The 18,138-nt window shown below is 41.3% G+C and overlaps 1 protein-coding gene across 1 annotated transcript in view; it reads right to left on the bottom strand.

Annotated features, from left to right (window-relative positions):
* The window catches only part of pclob (piccolo presynaptic cytomatrix protein b), a 46,922-nt gene extending 30,088 nt beyond the window's left edge, over positions 1–16,834 (bottom strand). Inside the window, exons 1-8 of the mRNA XM_056416223.1 lie at positions 16,143–16,834; positions 14,473–15,858; positions 12,327–13,370; positions 11,157–11,230; positions 10,193–10,448; positions 8,064–9,107; positions 6,685–7,689; positions 285–1,124 (exon numbers count right to left, since the gene is read on the bottom strand). Of these exons, the coding sequence (XP_056272198.1) occupies positions 285–1,124; positions 6,685–7,689; positions 8,064–9,107; positions 10,193–10,448; positions 11,157–11,230; positions 12,327–13,370; positions 14,473–15,858; positions 16,143–16,613 (6,120 nt within the window). The 5' untranslated portion in view covers positions 16,614–16,834. The remainder of the gene's footprint in view (positions 1–284; positions 1,125–6,684; positions 7,690–8,063; positions 9,108–10,192; positions 10,449–11,156; positions 11,231–12,326; positions 13,371–14,472; positions 15,859–16,142) is intronic.
* Between the last annotated feature and the right edge of the window lie 1,304 nt (positions 16,835–18,138).

Here is an 18,138-nt window from a genome sequence, read left to right as displayed (position 1 = left end):
GGAAGCTGAAAACTTCATTCATTATGCTTCAACAGAAACTATGCAGGTTTATGTAGGGTCGGGCCTGACCTACGGACCCAATCTTTGCTCAAGGTTGTTTTGTCGCCAAACATTGGGAATTTTAAAGACAAAATCTAATCTCCAAGTACATTTTAACTAAGAAAAGGGAATGTATAGCCATGGCAGTACATCCCCATTGTATCATATATTTTCTTTTCTACAATATTTATTTTCTTTTCCTATTAATTTGTCGATACAAGAACATATAGAGGACCCATACTTACTATTACAATGATGTTCTTTGTAGATACGTTTTGTGTTTCTGGAGTTAAGGTGATGTCAATAATCTTTTCAACCAACTTATCAGCCAATTTCTTGCTGTCTGCTCCTATGACTGGTTCTACTTCCAACACTAGCTGTGGTTCTTGTGTCTTTGGTTGCACCTCAGGTTGTGGTAAAGATTGTGTTGGCTCCGTCAGTTCGATATGATCATCAGTCAGTACCTCCTGAATAGTCTTCTCTGGAAAAGACAATTCTGTTTTAGTTTCATTCCCTGGGACAACCTCTGCAGCAATAAGGGGAGTAGGTACAACTGTAGCTTCAGTCCCAGGGCAAGAGGAAGCTGAAGCAACACCTGCTTCAGCTTTGACTTTTGGAAGGTCAGGTTTAGACTCTTTAACTTTGGGATATTCTGGTTCACTGAGCTCTACTTTCACTGACTCCTCTCTAATTTGCTCTGTTACAGTGTTGGGAAAGCCTGGGTTTGGCAAATCAACCTTTGGTGCTCCTGATGTCTGTTGGACAGTAGCCATAGTGGGTGTCATGAGTTCTGCTGTGGATGCTGCCAATGGCAGTTTTTCTGCTGTAACAGGTGAAATCTTTGCTGTTGTGGGAATGCGTGTGGGTTGGATCTTGATTTGTGCAGAAGCTGCTGTAGCCATGATTTCCATTTTGATGGATGTAGTTTCCATCTTTGGTTTTTGGGTTGGAACTGTTGTTACTGCCTTTTTTGTGGCCAGGGTCCCTGGCTTGGCAGATACAGGGGTAAGCTGGGGTATTTTTTCTGAGTCTCCCAGCTGTCCTGACAAAGCCCTCGGAGTCTGGCAGTTCAGACACAGCCATTCCTGCTGTGATCAAACAAACAAGCACAACATGTAATCAGGAAACACGCTACAACAATAAAAACAACTTTTTTTAAGCATTTTGAAGATTTCTCATTAGATCACCATTCAAAATATAGGTCTAGATGGTTAATTCATAAAGAAGGATGATAAAAGCAGGTCTTATTGTGGAATGTCTGTCTTGAGAGAAACTAACTTACAGGTGAACAGCAAAGCTTTTGGAAACCTTTTCCGTCAATTTACATGATATAATACAACACAGTATGTTGATAATCTTCACCCATCTTCCGTTGCTGTGCAATTCAACCAAATAACCAAAGCATTTACACAGACATATCACCAATACATTTTAATAAATGCTTGTGGTTCCTAATATCAACATGCTAGCCGCTACTACACTAGAACTTACGACACTTGTTAGATAGCAATAAAAATGCTTACCTTGCAAAAGAGCTATTTACATTTGATAAGCAATGCTATTATTTTGAAAATATAAACCTCAAAAGATACATTTCTTATTACATCTGAGCTCCATTAATGGATAGTTAAGGAAGAGAGAAAGGGTGACAATAAATAAAGCAGGGTGTCTTAAGCAACCTAGCAGACCAAATCACAGCAATGCGCCTGCCTCTGCAGAGCCAGGGAGAGCAGTACTGATACACAGGACAGAGGAGGAGATTACATTGCACACATATCCGGCCCAACCGTAACAAACAAAGGCTCACCAGCGTAGTGCATGATGCTCATAATCGTGTCAACTAATACATCAATAAAACCTCAATTTCATGTGATCTGATGCAAACACAGCCTCACTGACGTTTGACCCTAATCAACAGCTCAGTCCTACGGAAGGGTGATTTATTTTTATTTGCAAACATGTAGGTTACTTGCATTGTATTGCAACTAGTTTGTATAAATTCAGAATAGTTTATGAACCAGAAAACAGAGTTAATAAAACAGTCATAAATTATCATGCATATCTCTCCTCTATCCTGTTTGCAGAATGTAAGCACATCTAACAAGGAATGTACTCATGTTACACACAGCTAAATTATGTCAGTATCAAGGCCTGACATGATATATGTCATCAGTTAGTAGTTATCAGAGGCAGCTCATATGCACTGATGCTAGCTTTGCTATGGAAATAAATACAATTATACCCGTATATAAAGGAAAAATAATCATATTCATTAAAAAATTTAATTTTCAATCACTGAAAATAATTGCACACTAAAATTAAAACATTTTAACATTACACAGTTTGTTAAGAAGCAGGATTGTCAAAAAGCACAACTCAATTAAAATCCAACAATGTTGTCCTATTCCCCATACTACTTCTACTTCCCTGTAACTGGATCAACTTGAAAGAGCTATAAAGAGAGACTGAGGAATACAACTCAGTGTTTGCAGATGGCCGTGGCCGTGCATTCCTGAGCCTTTCTGCTAGTCTACTGTATTCCCCCTCTCATGCAATCTAAATGTGTCCTTGCCCCTCACACTTCTTCAGGTGCTGGTATTGAACAGGCCTACATCTCAACATGATAAGGAACAGAACTGATACACAGATGGACAGAGCAAACACAGAATAATGCAATAGTATACCCCAAATGAATGCCTAAACAAATCAGCAAGGATAAACATATACACCACCACTGCACCAACCTTGTATCGGATATATTATTTAACCTTAACCTAATTATAAAGGACTGCAATAACAAAAAAGAAAGAAAAAACATGTCAGTTAACAGAAATAACTAATCCCATCACATTCCCCTCCAGTGCCAGCCACAGCCTCACAGCCACAAAGTCTCAGAACCATGCATCAGAGCCACAGGGTTTGGAAAGTTGCCATCATCCTTTTGTCTAATTAAATCTGTTTTATGAGTAAAGAGTAGCAGCCCCAAGCAGAGAGCTGTGGGATAGACTGTTCCCTACGATTAGCCTGAGCTGGATTACCAAACCTTCACAATGACAGCAGTCAGGAAATTATGCTATTAACACACAGGTGTGCTGCAGATCAGCTGAGCTTTATAAAGAAATGCTCACTTTATTCACAGCAAGACATTTTGCAATCATGCAATACCTTGGGGAAAGAACCAATTCACTTTGGGAATAGATTACCTTCAAAGATTGACTTTTATTTTGTACTTAAATTACACAAATGTGTTTATTAGTTTTCCAATCTGACATGCACATTTGAGACATTCCACTATACATTATTATCTGACAAAGGGAATACATCTGGTTCACTATCAGCGTTGGCTATGATATTGTGTGAAGTTCAGCAAAGACATTGAAAATCACATTTTTGAAGATTAAGATTTCAAACATCAATCAAACTGCTCTTAACAATATGTATTCTTTTCCCCACTAAAAATCTAAATGATTTGAGTTCTTATTATTTGTGAAAATCCACACCTTCTTAAAATAAACCAGTAACTAGGTATCAATGGTGTTGAAATCTGCAAGTTACAATACATAGACGAAAGGGGTGGTCTTTGAACGATTTCTCAGCCTTTGGTCAGTGCTTTTCTGATGTTGATTCTGGAGCTGGTCAGTTTCTTAGTGATTTTCTGGCACATGCCTTTGGCAAAAGCTGTAGCTGGGTAATATACTTGGCTTTCAGTTGCCCCTAGAGAGTAGAACTCCTTATAAATCAAGCCCTCTGATAATAGAGAACATTGATTGACCTACTACTCTGTAATAAGCACAGTGCTTCATTCTAAAGACAAGGAAATACACCCCTTGCTTTTTCCAATCTGACAAATGATGCTCCAGCAACCTTCATTTTCATGGCAGGATGCAATGGGTAACGATTCAGGAAGGAGAGGGAATAAGAGGGTGTGGCATAGATAGAAAGCAAAGACACGAGGCAGTACAATAACAAAGTCAAATGTCTTAGGTGAGGTCCTATTCCTTCTCTCTGACAGAAAGTCACAGCATGTATTGAAATAGCAATGTTGTTTGTCGGTGTGGGTGTTTGTGGAGGTCGATGTTCATGTATGTGGAGATTGACATTTGTAATCGCGGTGGGCTGGACTATGGATACTGATACTACCTACTTTTGAATGTGTGCTGTTTGTTTTGTTAACTTGTGTTTATTTATTTGGATGTCAAGGATTACTCCGCTTTGTTGAAAATGCTAAATAGAAAGTTCTAAAAAAAAAATAGCAATGTCCTTTTCTCATATTCAGGGAAATCCTTGCAGCGGGCTAAGTCTCACATCATAATGTCATGAAACAACAAACATACTCCGTCCTTTCAAAAACAAATAGAGTACTGGAAAACAATAGAGCAGTGGCACTATGTGTTCACACATGATCAAGCCCTATTTAAAAAATGTACTAATGCAGCATCATGTTCACGGCATGAGTCAACTCAATTTTAGCACTGTTAGCCTTATTGCACTTTCCAAAAGAGGCAATGAAAAAAGAGAACAAATTCAGCAGGTACACAGTGTTTGGTCTCTCCACAGAGTGGAGGCCAACAGTCTGTGGTCAGTCTCTCATGAAAGCTGTGGAGAACATTTGTTATTTGATTCCTTAAATGAATCTTATAAAAGCCCATTACATTAAGACAACATATTAGGGTCACATTGCTTTGTATTGGAAAATCAATGGATACAGGCACATGGTAACATTTTAGAAAAGGACTGAGAAAATATCATTTGTGTTGCCTCGACTATCACACACAAAGCTTTAGCTGGCAAAGCATGACACACATATGTCCTACTTATCAGCTAACAGTCACTCCCAGGCTTTTGATGACATCAGCTGAAGCAGAAAAGGTAAAAGGAAAAATGGATAGACTTGCTGCCAGCACTCAATTTGCCAAAAGTGGCCTTCTCATCTTTTAAAACATACAAAACCTTTTAATATTTTTAAAGAAGACATGCCTGCCCCTCAACTAAAAAGCCACACATGTTTCTTATAGTAGATAGGCACAGTACCACAGCAATAAGTATGATGGCACATCCTGTCCAGTGCTGTTATTGCCAAAGCTATTTCTGTTCCAGGGCTATTATAGTAAGAGGAAAGAATCAATGTTGTACACACAACAGCAATCATCCAGGCTTGTCCCTTCCCCCTTACACCATCTTCCCTTAGGCACCATCTTCCCCCTTACCCCATCTCTAGTATCAATGAAAAGCGTGACCAGTGTCAACTATGTGAGAACCACATCTTTTCTATTGTGTCATTTGGGCTGGGCGTGTGGTAATCTATTCCCGGGAAACCCAACTAAAAGAGGAAATAATTTAAAAATATTATCTTCATTGTCAACTCTTAACTGTCAGAGAGAAATACTTTCATAGAAAGTTAAAATTGTGTAACCTTTTTTATAAAAGGTACACATTTTTCATAAATATATGTATTTTCAAATGTAATGTAACCAACTTTGTCACTTGTTTATTAATATATCTTACATTATGAAAGTATAGACATCAAAGTTAACCTTTTAGTAATTATACTTAATTGTGTTATATAATTTGATTGACTTTAAACTGACCATTGTTATAACTTTAATGTGTTCACCAAAACACTGGATCTGACAAAGCCAATCAAACTAATCATTCAAACCATTGACTGCTAATACTGTTTGTAAGGAAAACAGACCAACCTCACAGGGGAATGTGTACAGAGAGGAAATAAGTACTGCATTATAACAACACACACAATATAAAAAAGCCTCACATGGTACACAACCTTGCATTCAACAATTACAAGCATGTGTGGGTACATCCCAAAGCATGTACACGCTTGAGCTATTGCCACCTACATAACACAAAGGAGGAGCTGTTGAACTGAATGGTGCCACAGATCTGTGAATGAGCAGATGGTGTAAAGATGCTGCTTTAATGTAGTGCACAGTGTTGTGTTGGACTTAATCGGTTTCACCTCTGCTTATTGGCATATCACAAGGTGTTGCCATGTCAGATCTCTCCCAGAGGCTGGAGATTCCCTGGCAGCTGTGGCAGCAGATCCCATCTCATTAATGCTGTTGCACTACCCTCAATCACTTTTATACATGTTAAGTGCTACCGGTCTGCTGAAGCTGCCTTCTCATGAGCTGTTATGTTATAATTCAGGCCACTCGAGTGGACTGTTAGCAGCCACCACATAGCCTGCATTTTGGTATGTTTTGAATATAGTCGGAGAACTCTTTGGTCAATACTTAAAGTAGATTCCATGAAATAAGTGCATACAAACGTCTTCAGTTGTAGACTAAAAAACAATTCAAGCAAGCTCTCCCTACATTTATTTTCTCTGCTTTGGCATCTTCATCTCTTATTCAATCAATGCTGGGGTACAATTTGGTCTTTTCTGTCCCACCCTTTCAATAGAAACAAGGCTGTGTGACAGACAATCTCCCATTAATCACTCTTTACACTCTAGATCCACAGAATAAAAAGAAAAAAAGTTCAATGGTATTGCTTGCATACTCCAATCCAAAATAATGTGTTCTTGACTACGGAAGAATGAAAAGTAAACAGCAAGGATGAATTACCAAACTGAAAAGAAATGTACAAGAAAAAAACATGTGGAATTAAGTATATTGAACTTACCGCTCCTGTAGGGGGCATGGGGTTAAATCCACAAAGGTTGCAGACAGTGTCCTTGCATGCAGTGCATGTTTTGTAATTGGGAAGATCTGTGGATCCAATGTTGAGGTCAACCTTACAGATTGGACAAATGGTCAGAGCTGCTATAGCAGCAACTTGGGTCACTTCTGTAGATTTTGTAGGCTGTGGTGGAGCTTTCTCTCCTTTGGATTGTGCTGATGGTGCAGGCTTGGTCTGTTGATGTGGCTCTGATTTCCCTGCAGCAGCTGGTTTTGAGTCATTTGCGGCAGGACTCTTAGAAACTGGAGGTGTAGCTTCAGGAAAGGCACTGGATGTAGTCGACATCTTACGTGGAGTTGGTGGTGTTGTCTTAGGTTCATCCTGGACAGCTGAGGTTATCATAGTAGATGCAGAGATTAGGAAAGAAGACCCAAAGCCAAACATCTTCCCAGACACTGACTCAGCAGGCTTTGCAGCAGCAGGTTGCGTTTTAGGAATAGCTGAGCCAAAGAATCCTCCTGACTTCTGTTTAGCAGGCTGAATTGGAGGAGGTGCAGATTTAGCAGGAGGGGTTGCTGATTTAGAGGGCTGTTGTGGTGGTTTTCCAACTTCTTGTTTATCAAGATCTGTCTTAACTTCTGGCTTTAGAGTTTGAGAATGCTGTACTTGTGGGGATTTTCCATCAGGTTGCTGCTGGCCAGCCACATTCTGGATTTGGCCTTTCCCTTGTTCAGTACCCTCAAGGACCTGCGTCTTCTCCACAGAATCTCGTTGTGCAATCTGCACTGGAGCCTCAGCTTTGGGGCTGTCTTTTTTCTGTGGAGATGCTTGAATCACCTCTTTTATGACTGCTGTAGATTCTGTAGACTTCTCCTGCAGTACATCCTTCAGTTCAGAACCAGGAACCTTGCATGAGGGGATCTGTGGTTTCACGACAGGAGTTCCAGTGGGGTCAGATGCTCCGACCACTCTTTGCATCTGACAGTTCAGACAAAGCCATTCTTTCACCTGAAAAAAAGTGCAATATAATATATCATTGTTTGAAAACAAGCAACAACGGAGTGTTTCGACAAACCAAGAGGTACATTGGTTGTGGAAATTACATTTTTGTAATTTCATCACAAAAAAAGTGCAGTAGATATTAAACCACTTTTAGAACCTTCATTTCACATGTATATTCATGGTTGTGTATTTCATATTAAATAAAATCATTTCTATTTTAAACATGAAATCAGTTGATTCCCAATTAATGTAAGTTTGGTATTTATGATACTCATGAGACAATAAACGTGCTGTACATTACAAACCATGAGGTTTACAAAACATTGTATGTCCTGATATGTATTTGTGTCAGTAGCAGACTTGTAGGGACAGTGACTTACCTCTGCCACAATTGCCATTGTATTAAATCCACATTGGTTACAGACAGTAGTCTTGCATGCTGTGCAAGTGTTGTAGTTGGGAGGATCTTTGGAACCCATGTTGAGGTTGACCTGACACAGTGGACAGATGGTTGAAACTGCTTTTGGAGCACCTTGGATGTCTGTTTGTGCCTTAGGGGGCTCTGATAGAGCTTTGTCCACTTTGGCTTCTACTGTTGAGGGAGTTTTTTCCTGTTGTGGTTTCTGTAGTTTCTTCTCTTCAGTTTCATTGACAGCGGGGGGCTTGCTGTCATTTGCAGGTAATATTTTAGGGGAGCCTAGCGGTGTAGTTCTAGGTGAGCCTTTGGCTGTAGTAGACATCTTACGTGGAGTTGGTGGTGTTGTCCTTGGTTCATCCTGGACAGCTGAGGTTATCATAGTAGATGCAGAGCTTAGGAAAGAAGACCCAAAGCCAAACATCTTCCCAGACACTGACTCAGCAGGCTTTGCAGCAGCAGGTTGCGTTTTAGGAATTGCTGAGCCAAAGAATCCTCCTGACTCCTGTTTAGCAGGCTGAACTAGAGGAGGTGCAGATTTGGCAGGAGGGGTTGCTGATTTAGAGGGCTGTTGTGGTGGTTTTTCAACTTCTTGTTTAGCAAGATCTGTCTTAACATCTGGCTTTAGAGTTTGAGAAAGCTGTACTTGGTGAGATTTTCCATCAGGCTGTTGCTGGCCAGCCACATCCTGGATTTGGCTTTGCCCTTGTTCAGTACCCACAAGGATGCACATCTTCTCCACAGAATCTCGTTGTGTTGTCTCCGTCTGTTGGACTGCAGTCGGCACTGGAGCCTCAGCTTTGGGGCTGTCTTTTTTCTGTGCAGTTGCTTGAGTCACCTCTTTTTTGACCACCGTAGATTCTGTAGACTTCTCATCCAGTATGTCCTTTAGTTCGGAACCAGGAACCTTGCATGAGGGGATCTGTGGTTTCACGACAGAAGTTCCAGTGGGCTCAGATGCTTCGACAGCTCTTTGCATCTGACAGTTCAGGCACAGCCATTCTTTCACCTGAAAAGTGCAATATAATAAATCTTAGTGTAAAACAATCAATAACATACCGTTTCGACAAACCAAGAGACAAAATTGTTGTGGAAAATATGTTATGTAATGTCATCACTAAAAGAGTGCAGAGGATATTGAACTACTTCAGCACATCATTACCTTCGCATTGAAAATGCCGGAAGGTTATGTTTTGATCGCCGTATTTATTTATTTATTTATTTATTTGTATGCGTGTTATTCGCAAAACTCAAAAAATATTGAACCGAATCGCATGCAATTTGGTGGGATGATTGTTTATTATCCGGGGACCAGTTCATTAGATTTTGGGATCGATCGGGTCAAAGGTCAAGGTCAAAGGTCATGAACAGGTCAAAATCTTTCGCAGAACTCAAAAAGTATTGAACCGAATCGCATGAAATTTGGTGGGATGATTGTTTATTATCCGGGGACCAGTTGATTAGATTTTGGGATCAATCGGGTCAAAGGTCATGAACAGGTCAAAATCTTTCGCAGAACTCAAAAAGTATTGAACCGAATCGCATGAAATTTGGTGGGATGATTGTTCATTATCCGGGGACCAGTTGATTAGATTTTGGGATCGATCGGGTCAAAGGTCAAGGTCAAGAACAGGTCAAATCTTCTTGAATCACATGGAATTTGGTGGGATGATTGGTTATTATCCGGGGACCATTTGATTAGATTTTGGGATCAATCGGGTCAAATGTCAAGGTCATGGAAAGGTCAAAATCTTTTTTTTACCATAGCACGATACATTTTTGTCCAATTGGCATGCAACTAATGCCAAAATGTTCATAATTCAATGCCCAATCTTGTGATATGCGAAGGTATGCGCTCTACCGAGTGCCCGTTCTAGTTTCACATGTTTATTCATGGTTGTGTATTTCATATTAACTAAAATCATTCCTATTTTAAACATGAAATCAGTTGATTCCCAATAATGTAAGTTTGGTATTTATGATACTCATGAGACAATAAACGTGCTGTACATTACAAACCATGAGGTTTACAAAACATTGTATGTCCTGATATGTATTTGTGTCAGTATCAGACTTGTAGGGACAGTGACTTACCTCTGCCACAATTGCCATTGTATTAAATCCACATTGGTTACAGACAGTAGTCTTGCATGCTGTGCAAGTGTTGTAGTTGGGAGGATCTTTGGAACCCATGTTGAGGTTGACCTGACAAAGTGGACAGATGGTTGAAACTGCTTTTGGAGCACCTTGGATGTCTGTGTGTGTCTTAGGGGGCTCTGATAGAGCTTTGTCCACTTTGGCTTCTACTGTTGAGGAGTCTTTTCCTGTTGTGGTTTCTGTAGTTTCTTCTCTTCAGTTTCCTTGACAGCGGGGGGCTTGCTGTCATTTGCAGGTAATATTTTAGGGGAGCCTAGCGGTGTAGTTCTAGGTGAGCCTTTGGCTGTAGTAGACATCTTACGTGAGTTGGTGGTGTTGTCCTAGGTTCATCCTGGACAGCTGAGGTTATCATAGTAGATGCAGAGCTTAGGAAAGAAGACCCAAAGCCAAACATCTTCCCAGACACTGACTCAGCAGGCTTTGCAGCAGCAGGTTGTGTTTTAGGAATTGCTGAGCCAAAGAATCCTCCTGACTCCTGTTTAGCAGGCTGAACTAGAGGAGGTGCAGATTTGGCAGGAGGGTTGCTGATTTAGAGGGCTGTTGTGGTGGTTTTTCAACTTCTTGTTTAGCAAGATCTGTCTTAACATCTGGCTTTAGAGTTTGAGAATGCTGTACTTGGTGAGATTTTCCATCAGGCTGTTGCTGGCCAGCCACATCCTGGATTTGGCTTTGCCCTTGTTCAGTACCCACAAGGATGCACATCTTCTCCACAGAATCTCGTTGTGTTGTCTCCGTCTGTTGGACTGCAGTCGGCACTGGAGCCTCAGCTTTGGGGCTGTCTTTTTTCTGTGCAGTTGCTTGAGTCACCTCTTTTTTGACCACCGAGATTCTGTAGACTTCTCATCCAGTATGTCCTTTAGTTCGAACCAGGAACCTTGCATGAGGGGATCTGTGGTTTCACGACAGAAGTTCCAGTGGGCTCAGATGCTTGACAGCTCTTTGCATCTGACAGTTCAGGCACAGCCATTCTTTCACCTGAAAAAGTGCAATATAATAAATCTTAGTGTAAAACAATCAATAACATACCGTTTCGACAAACCAAGAGACAAAATTGTTGTGGAAAATATGTTATGTAATGTCATCACTAAAAGAGTGCAGAGGATATTGAACTACTTCAGCACTATCATTACCTTCGCATTGAAAATGCCGGAAGGTTATGTTTTGATCGCCGTGTATTTATTTATTTATTTATTTATTTGTATGCGTGTTATTCGCAAAACTCAAAAAATATTGAACCGAATCGCATGCAATTTGGTGGGATGATTGTTTATTATCCGGGGACCAGTTGATTAGATTTTGGGATCGATCGGGTCAAAGGTCAAGGTCAAAGGTCATGAACAGGTCAAAATCTTTCGCAGAACTCAAAAAGTATTGAACCGAATCGCATGAAATTTGGTGGGATGATTGTTTATTATCCGGGGACCAGTTGATTAGATTTTGGGATCAATCGGGTCAAAGGTCAAGGTCAAAGGTCATGAACAGGTCAAAATCTTTCGCAGAACTCAAAAAGTATTGAACCGAATCGCATGAAATTTGGTGGGATGATTGTTCATTATCCAGGGACCAGTTGATTAGATTTTGGGATCGATCGGGTCAAAGGTCAAGGTCAAGTCAAATCTTCTTGAATCACATGGAATTTGGTGGGATGATTGGTTATTATCCGGGGACCATTTGATTAGATTTTGGGATCAATCGGGTCAAAGGTCAAGGTCATGGAAAGGTCAAAATCTTTTTTTTACCATAGCACGATACATTTTTGTCCAATTGGCATGCAACTAATGCCAAAATGTTCATAATTCAATGCCCAATCTTGTGATATGCGAAGGTATGCGCTCTACCGAGTGCCCGTTCTAGTTTCACATGTTTATTCATGGTTGTGTATTTCATATTAACTAAAATCATTCCTATTTTAAACATGAAATCAGTTGATTCCCAATAATGTAAGTTTGGTATTTATGATACTCATGAGACAATAAACGTGCTGTACATTACAAACCATGAGGTTTACAAAACATTGTATGTCCTGATATGTATTTGTGTCAGTATCAGACTTGTAGGGACAGTGACTTACCTCTGCCACAATTGCCATTGTATTAAATCCACATTGGTTACAGACAGTAGTCTTGCATGCTGTGCAAGTGTTGTAGTTGGGAGGATCTTTGGAACCCATGTTGAGGTTGACCTGACAAAGTGGACAGATGGTTGAAACTGCTTTTGGAGCACCTTGGATGTCTGTGTGTGTCTTAGGGGGCTCTGATAGAGCTTTGTCCACTTTGGCTTCTACTGTTGAGGGAGTCTTTTCCTGTTGTGGTTTCTGTAGTTTCTTCTCTTCAGTTTCCTTGACAGCGGGGGGCTTGCTGTCATTTGCAGGTAATATTTTAGGGGAGCCTAGCGGTGTAGTTCTAGGTGAGCCTTTGGCTGTAGTAGACATCTTACGTGGAGTTGGTGGTGTTGTCCTAGGTTCATCCTGGACAGCTGAGGTTATCATAGTAGATGCAGAGCTTAGGAAAGAAGACCCAAAGCCAAACATCTTCCCAGACACTGACTCAGCAGGCTTTGCAGCAGCAGGTTGTGTTTTAGGAATTGCTGAGCCAAAGAATCCTCCTGACTCCTGTTTAGCAGGCTGAACTAGAGGAGGTGCAGATTTGGCAGGAGGGGTTGCTGATTTAGAGGGCTGTTGTGGTGGTTTTTCAACTTCTTGTTTAGCAAGATCTGTCTTAACATCTGGCTTTAGAGTTTGAGAATGCTGTACTTGGTGAGATTTTCCATCAGGCTGTTGCTGGCCAGCCACATCCTGGATTTGGCTTTGCCCTTGTTCAGTACCCACAAGGATGCACATCTTCTCCACAGAATCTCGTTGTGTTGTCTCCGTCTGTTGGACTGCAGTCGGCACTGGAGCCTCAGCTTTGGGGCTGTCTTTTTTCTGTGCAGTTGCTTGAGTCACCTCTTTTTTGACCACCGTAGATTCTGTAGACTTCTCATCCAGTATGTCCTTTAGTTCGGAACCAGGAACCTTGCATGAGGGGATCTGTGGTTTCACGACAGAAGTTCCAGTGGGCTCAGATGCTTCGACAGCTCTTTGCATCTGACAGTTCAGGCACAGCCATTCTTTCACCTGAAAAAGTGCAATATAATAAATCTTAGTGTAAAACAATCAATAACATACCGTTTCGACAAACCAAGAGACAAAATTGTTGTGGAAAATATGTTATGTAATGTCATCACTAAAAGAGTGCAGAGGATATTGAACTACTTCAGCACCATCATTACCTTCGCATTGAAAATGCCGGAAGGTTATGTTTTGATCGCCGTGTATTTATTTATTTATTTATTTATTTGTATGCGTGTTATTCGCAAAACTCAAAAAATATTGAACCGAATCGCATGCAATTTGGTGGGATGATTGTTTATTATCCGGGGACCAGTTGATTAGATTTTGGGATCGATCGGGTCAAAGGTCAAGGTCAAAGGTCATGAACAGGTCAAAATCTTTCGCAGAACTCAAAAAGTATTGAACCGAATCGCATGAAATTTGGTGGGATGATTGTTTATTATCCGGGGACCAGTTGATTAGATTTTGGGATCAATCGGGTCAAAGGTCAAGGTCAAAGGTCATGAACAGGTCAAAATCTTTCGCAGAACTCAAAAAGTATTGAACCGAATCGCATGAAATTTGGTGGGATGATTGTTCATTATCCGGGGACCAGTTGATTAGATTTTGGGATCGATCGGGTCAAAGGTCAAGGTCAAGAACAGGTCAAATCTTCTTGAATCACATGGAATTTGGTGGGATGATTGGTTATTATCCGGGGACCATTTGATTAGATGTTGGGATCAATCGGGTCAAAGGTCAAGGTCATGGAAAGGTCCAAATCTTTTTTTTACCATAGCACGATACATTTTTGTCCAATTGGCATGCAACTAATGCCAAAATGTTCATAATTCAATGCCCAATCTTGTGATATGCGAAGGTATGCGCTCTACCGAGTGCCCGTTCTAGTTTCACATGTTTATTCATGGTTGTGTATTTCATATTAACTCAAATCATTCCTATTTTAAACATGAAATCAGTTGATTCCCAATAATGTAAGTTTGGTATTTATGATACTCATGAGACAATAAACGTGCTGTACATTACAAACCATGAGGTTTACAAAACATTGTATGTCCTGATATGTATTTGTGTCAGTATCAGACTTGTAGGGACAGTGACTTACCTCTGCCACAATCGCCATTGTATTAAATCCACATTGGTTACAGACAGTAGTCTTGCATGCTGTGCAAGTGTTGTAGTTGGGAGGATCTTTGGAACCCATGTTGAGGTTGACCTGACACAGTGGACAGATGGTTGAAACTGCTTTTGGAGCACCTTGGCGCTCTTGTAGAGCTTTGTCCACGTTGGCTTGTACTGTTGAGGGAGTCTTTCCCTTCTGTGGCTTCTCTAGTTTTTTCTCTGCAGTTTCCTGGACAGCGGGGGCCTTGTTGTCCTTTGCAGGTAACATTTTAGGGGAGGCTAGTGGTGTCGTTCTAGGTGAGCCATTGGCTGTAGTAGACATCTTACGTGGAGTTGGTGGTGTTGTCTTAGGGTCATCCTGGCCAGCTGAGGTTATCAAAGTGGATGCAGAGCTTAGGAAAGAAGACCCAAAGCCAAACATCTTCCCAGACACTGACTCAGTAGGCTTTGCTGCTGTAGGTTGTGTTTTAGGACCACCAAAACTAAATAAGCTACCCGATTCCTGTTTTGCAGACTGAGCTGGTGGAGGTTCAGATTTGGCACCAACTTTAGCATGCTGCTGTGGAGGTGGCTTTCCCACTTCTGGATCTGTTGTTGGAGCAGTTTTTGCAATAAAAGTCACTGCTTTTGGAGGTTGTTGTGGAGGTAACCTTTCTGTGTCTGGTTCTTGTGGAGCATAATTCACAGCTTGTGGAAACTGTTGCTGTTGGGACTTTTGTGCCTCTGGATCTGGAGGAGGAGCAGACTTTGCAATAGATGTCCCAGCTTTTGGAGGCTCTTGTGGGGACAGCTTTTCTGCCTTTGGATCGGCTGGAGGAGTAGAAGTCAAAGCTTTTGGAGGCTGTTGTGGGTGGGGCTTTTCTACTTCTGGATCTGGATGAGGAGCAGACTTGGCAATATAAGTCACAGGTTTTGGGGGCTGTTGTGGGAATGGCTTTTCTGCCTCTGGATCTGGTGGAGGAGCAGATGTTACAGCGTTGGGAGACTGTTGCTTGGGTGTACTAGATTGTCTTATGTGTGTGTCTTCAGAAGGCTTTTGTGAAGCTGGTGAAACAGCAGCCTCTGTGGTAGAGGACGGAACTCTTTTGTCAGGCAATGAAGCACCTACAGGGGTAACTTTCTTTGTTGGTGCACCAAGAGCTGAATATTCCGTTTCCTTGGTTATTGTAATATCAACAAGCTCAATTTTGGGTGCAGCTGGTTTATGGATGCCCTCCTCAGAAGTGGACAATGGGGTATCTTTCTTTTGTGTGGTGGCAGGAACCTCTTTGCTTGGTGAAGGTTTGGGTTTTATCATGGGAAGGCCTAGAGGTTCAGAAGCTCCAAGTGCTCTCTGCATCTGGCAGTTTAGACAAAGCCATTCTTTCACCTGAAAAAAAAGTGGAACATTATTTGCAATTGTTACTGACAAACATTCAAAACATTGTTGTATTGATCCAAAGAAATACTTCTTTTGACTAGAAGTGACAACAGTGAAACAAGGAACAGATTTAAATGACCATTAAATTAAATACTTTTTACACTTTTACAATATTTGTGTATTTCAAAATGACAACTAAATATTTAACGTGTGACTTGTACCTGTGCCAATGTAAAACAATACAGAACAACTGTCTCCTGACCTAAAATGCAGAATGCTAGTCATTTAATTACCTTTGCTGCATTTGGCGTACGATTAAATCCACATTTGTTGCAGACAGTGGTTTTGCATTCGGAGCAGGTGTTGTAGTTGGGAAGATCTGTGGAGCCCGTATTAAGTTCGGCCTTACAGAGTAGACAAGTCGACTGACCCACTTTGGGAGCAACTTGGGGGGCTTCTTGTTTTGAAGGCTCTGATGGACCTTTGTCAATTTTGGCCTGTACCGATTGGGGAGCCTTGGTCTGCTGAGGTTGTTCTGTTATCTTATCCGGATGTGGTTCTTGAGGAGCAGGCAGTTTGGCCTCCTTTGCTGAAGTTATCCTTGGAGAAACTGGGGGGCTGGCCTTTGGAGAAATCTGGGATGTTTCCATCTTGCCAGAGACTTGCGCTGGGGCAGACATTTTACGCAAACTTTGTGGTGTTGTGCGGGACTCTTCCTTTACTGCAGATGCTGAGCTGAAGAGGGATGAACCAAATCCCGACATCTTCCCAGTCACAGCTTCAGTTGTTTTTGAGGCAGCACGCTGAGTTTTAGGACTACTAAAGCTGAGGAAACCTCCTGATTCTTGACTTGTTGGCTGTGCTGCTGTTGGAGCATATTTGGCAAGGGATGTTTCAACAGAGTTTGATTCTTTATTTAGAGCTTTTGGAGCCTGTTCTTCATCAGAAAATGTGACTGGTTTAACAGCTGATTTCTGAAGTATTTTAGATTCCTCCTCTTTCTTTTCTAATACTTTGTTAGGTGCAGGGGAAGTCGGTGGAGTGACATTATTTTTGCTCTGGAGTGAAGTTCCAATATCTGTGTTGACAGAAAGAGCTTGAGCAGGCGATGGTTTCTTGAGGCCTGAAACTACAGCTGTTGTCTCTTCTTTGATGGGAGGTGCAAACGAGGTTGTGACCTCCTTGGTCGGTGCTGAAGCAGTTTTCTCCACTTGTATGGGTGCCGAAACAGTACCTGGTGTCTCTTTTGCAGGTGATAAAGCAGTGGTTGATTTTGTAGTGATGTCAATTTGAACTGAAGGTTTAGTTTCTTCTTTATTTTGTGTGTCACCTAGTATTAGTCGGTCCTTTGGATTTTTTTCTGGCACTTCTACTGTTTGTGTATAAATAACATCTTGTTGGGCAGCAGCAGGTGTGGACCCTTTGTTGGGTGATACCTGAAGTTTCATCAATGGAGGCTCTACTGAGTCGGCAGCTTTGAGAGCTCTTTGCGTCTGACAAGTCAAACACAACCACTCCATCTGAGGGGGAAACCATATTATATAAGTAAAACATAAATGGTGTTGTACGATAACATGATAGTACAGCACAGTGACAATTATGTCGGCATGTCTACATTATATCATACAATATTTTTGTTACTGTATGTGTTAATATATTTTTTTAATATAAAATTATATAAAATGTAGATATTAAACAAATGAAAATCTCACTTACTTCTGACACATTTGGCATGGGTTTAAATCCACACTGTTTACAGACTGTGTTCTTGCATTCAGTGCAGGCATTGTAGTTAGGTGGATCCTTGGACCCCATGTTTAGTCCGACCTTACAGAGTGGACAGGTAGAATGGCATAGTCTGCCAGTGGCTTTGGAGGCTGCTGCCACCTTTGGAGGCTCTGATGAAGCTTTGTCCACTTTAGTCTGGGCTGTTGAAGGTATCTTGGTGTGCTGGGGTTGTTCTGACTTTGTCCGTTGTTCTTTCTTTTGGGCATCAGGGGATTTTATCCCTTTAGCTGGGGACATCTTGGGGGAAACTGGTGGAGTGGTCTTAGGCTGGTCAGCCGAGGTTATCAAAGTGGATGCAGAACTGAAAATTGAAGAACCAAAGCCTAACATTTTCCCAGCCGCAGATTCTGGTGGCTTTGCACCATCAGGTTTAGTTTTACCACCACCAAAACCAAAGAAACCTCTTGTATCTAGCTGTGGCGCTGCTGTGGCATTACTCTGCTTGTATTCAGTTTCTGGTGGTTTATTAGAACCTAGTGTTTTCTGGGTGTCCTGTTTCTG

This window comes from Pseudoliparis swirei, chromosome 6 (assembly GCF_029220125.1).
Source record: "Pseudoliparis swirei isolate HS2019 ecotype Mariana Trench chromosome 6, NWPU_hadal_v1, whole genome shotgun sequence".
Taxonomy (NCBI): domain Eukaryota; kingdom Metazoa; phylum Chordata; class Actinopteri; order Perciformes; family Liparidae; genus Pseudoliparis; species Pseudoliparis swirei.
This window is presented reverse-complemented; position numbering and strand designations above follow the sequence as displayed.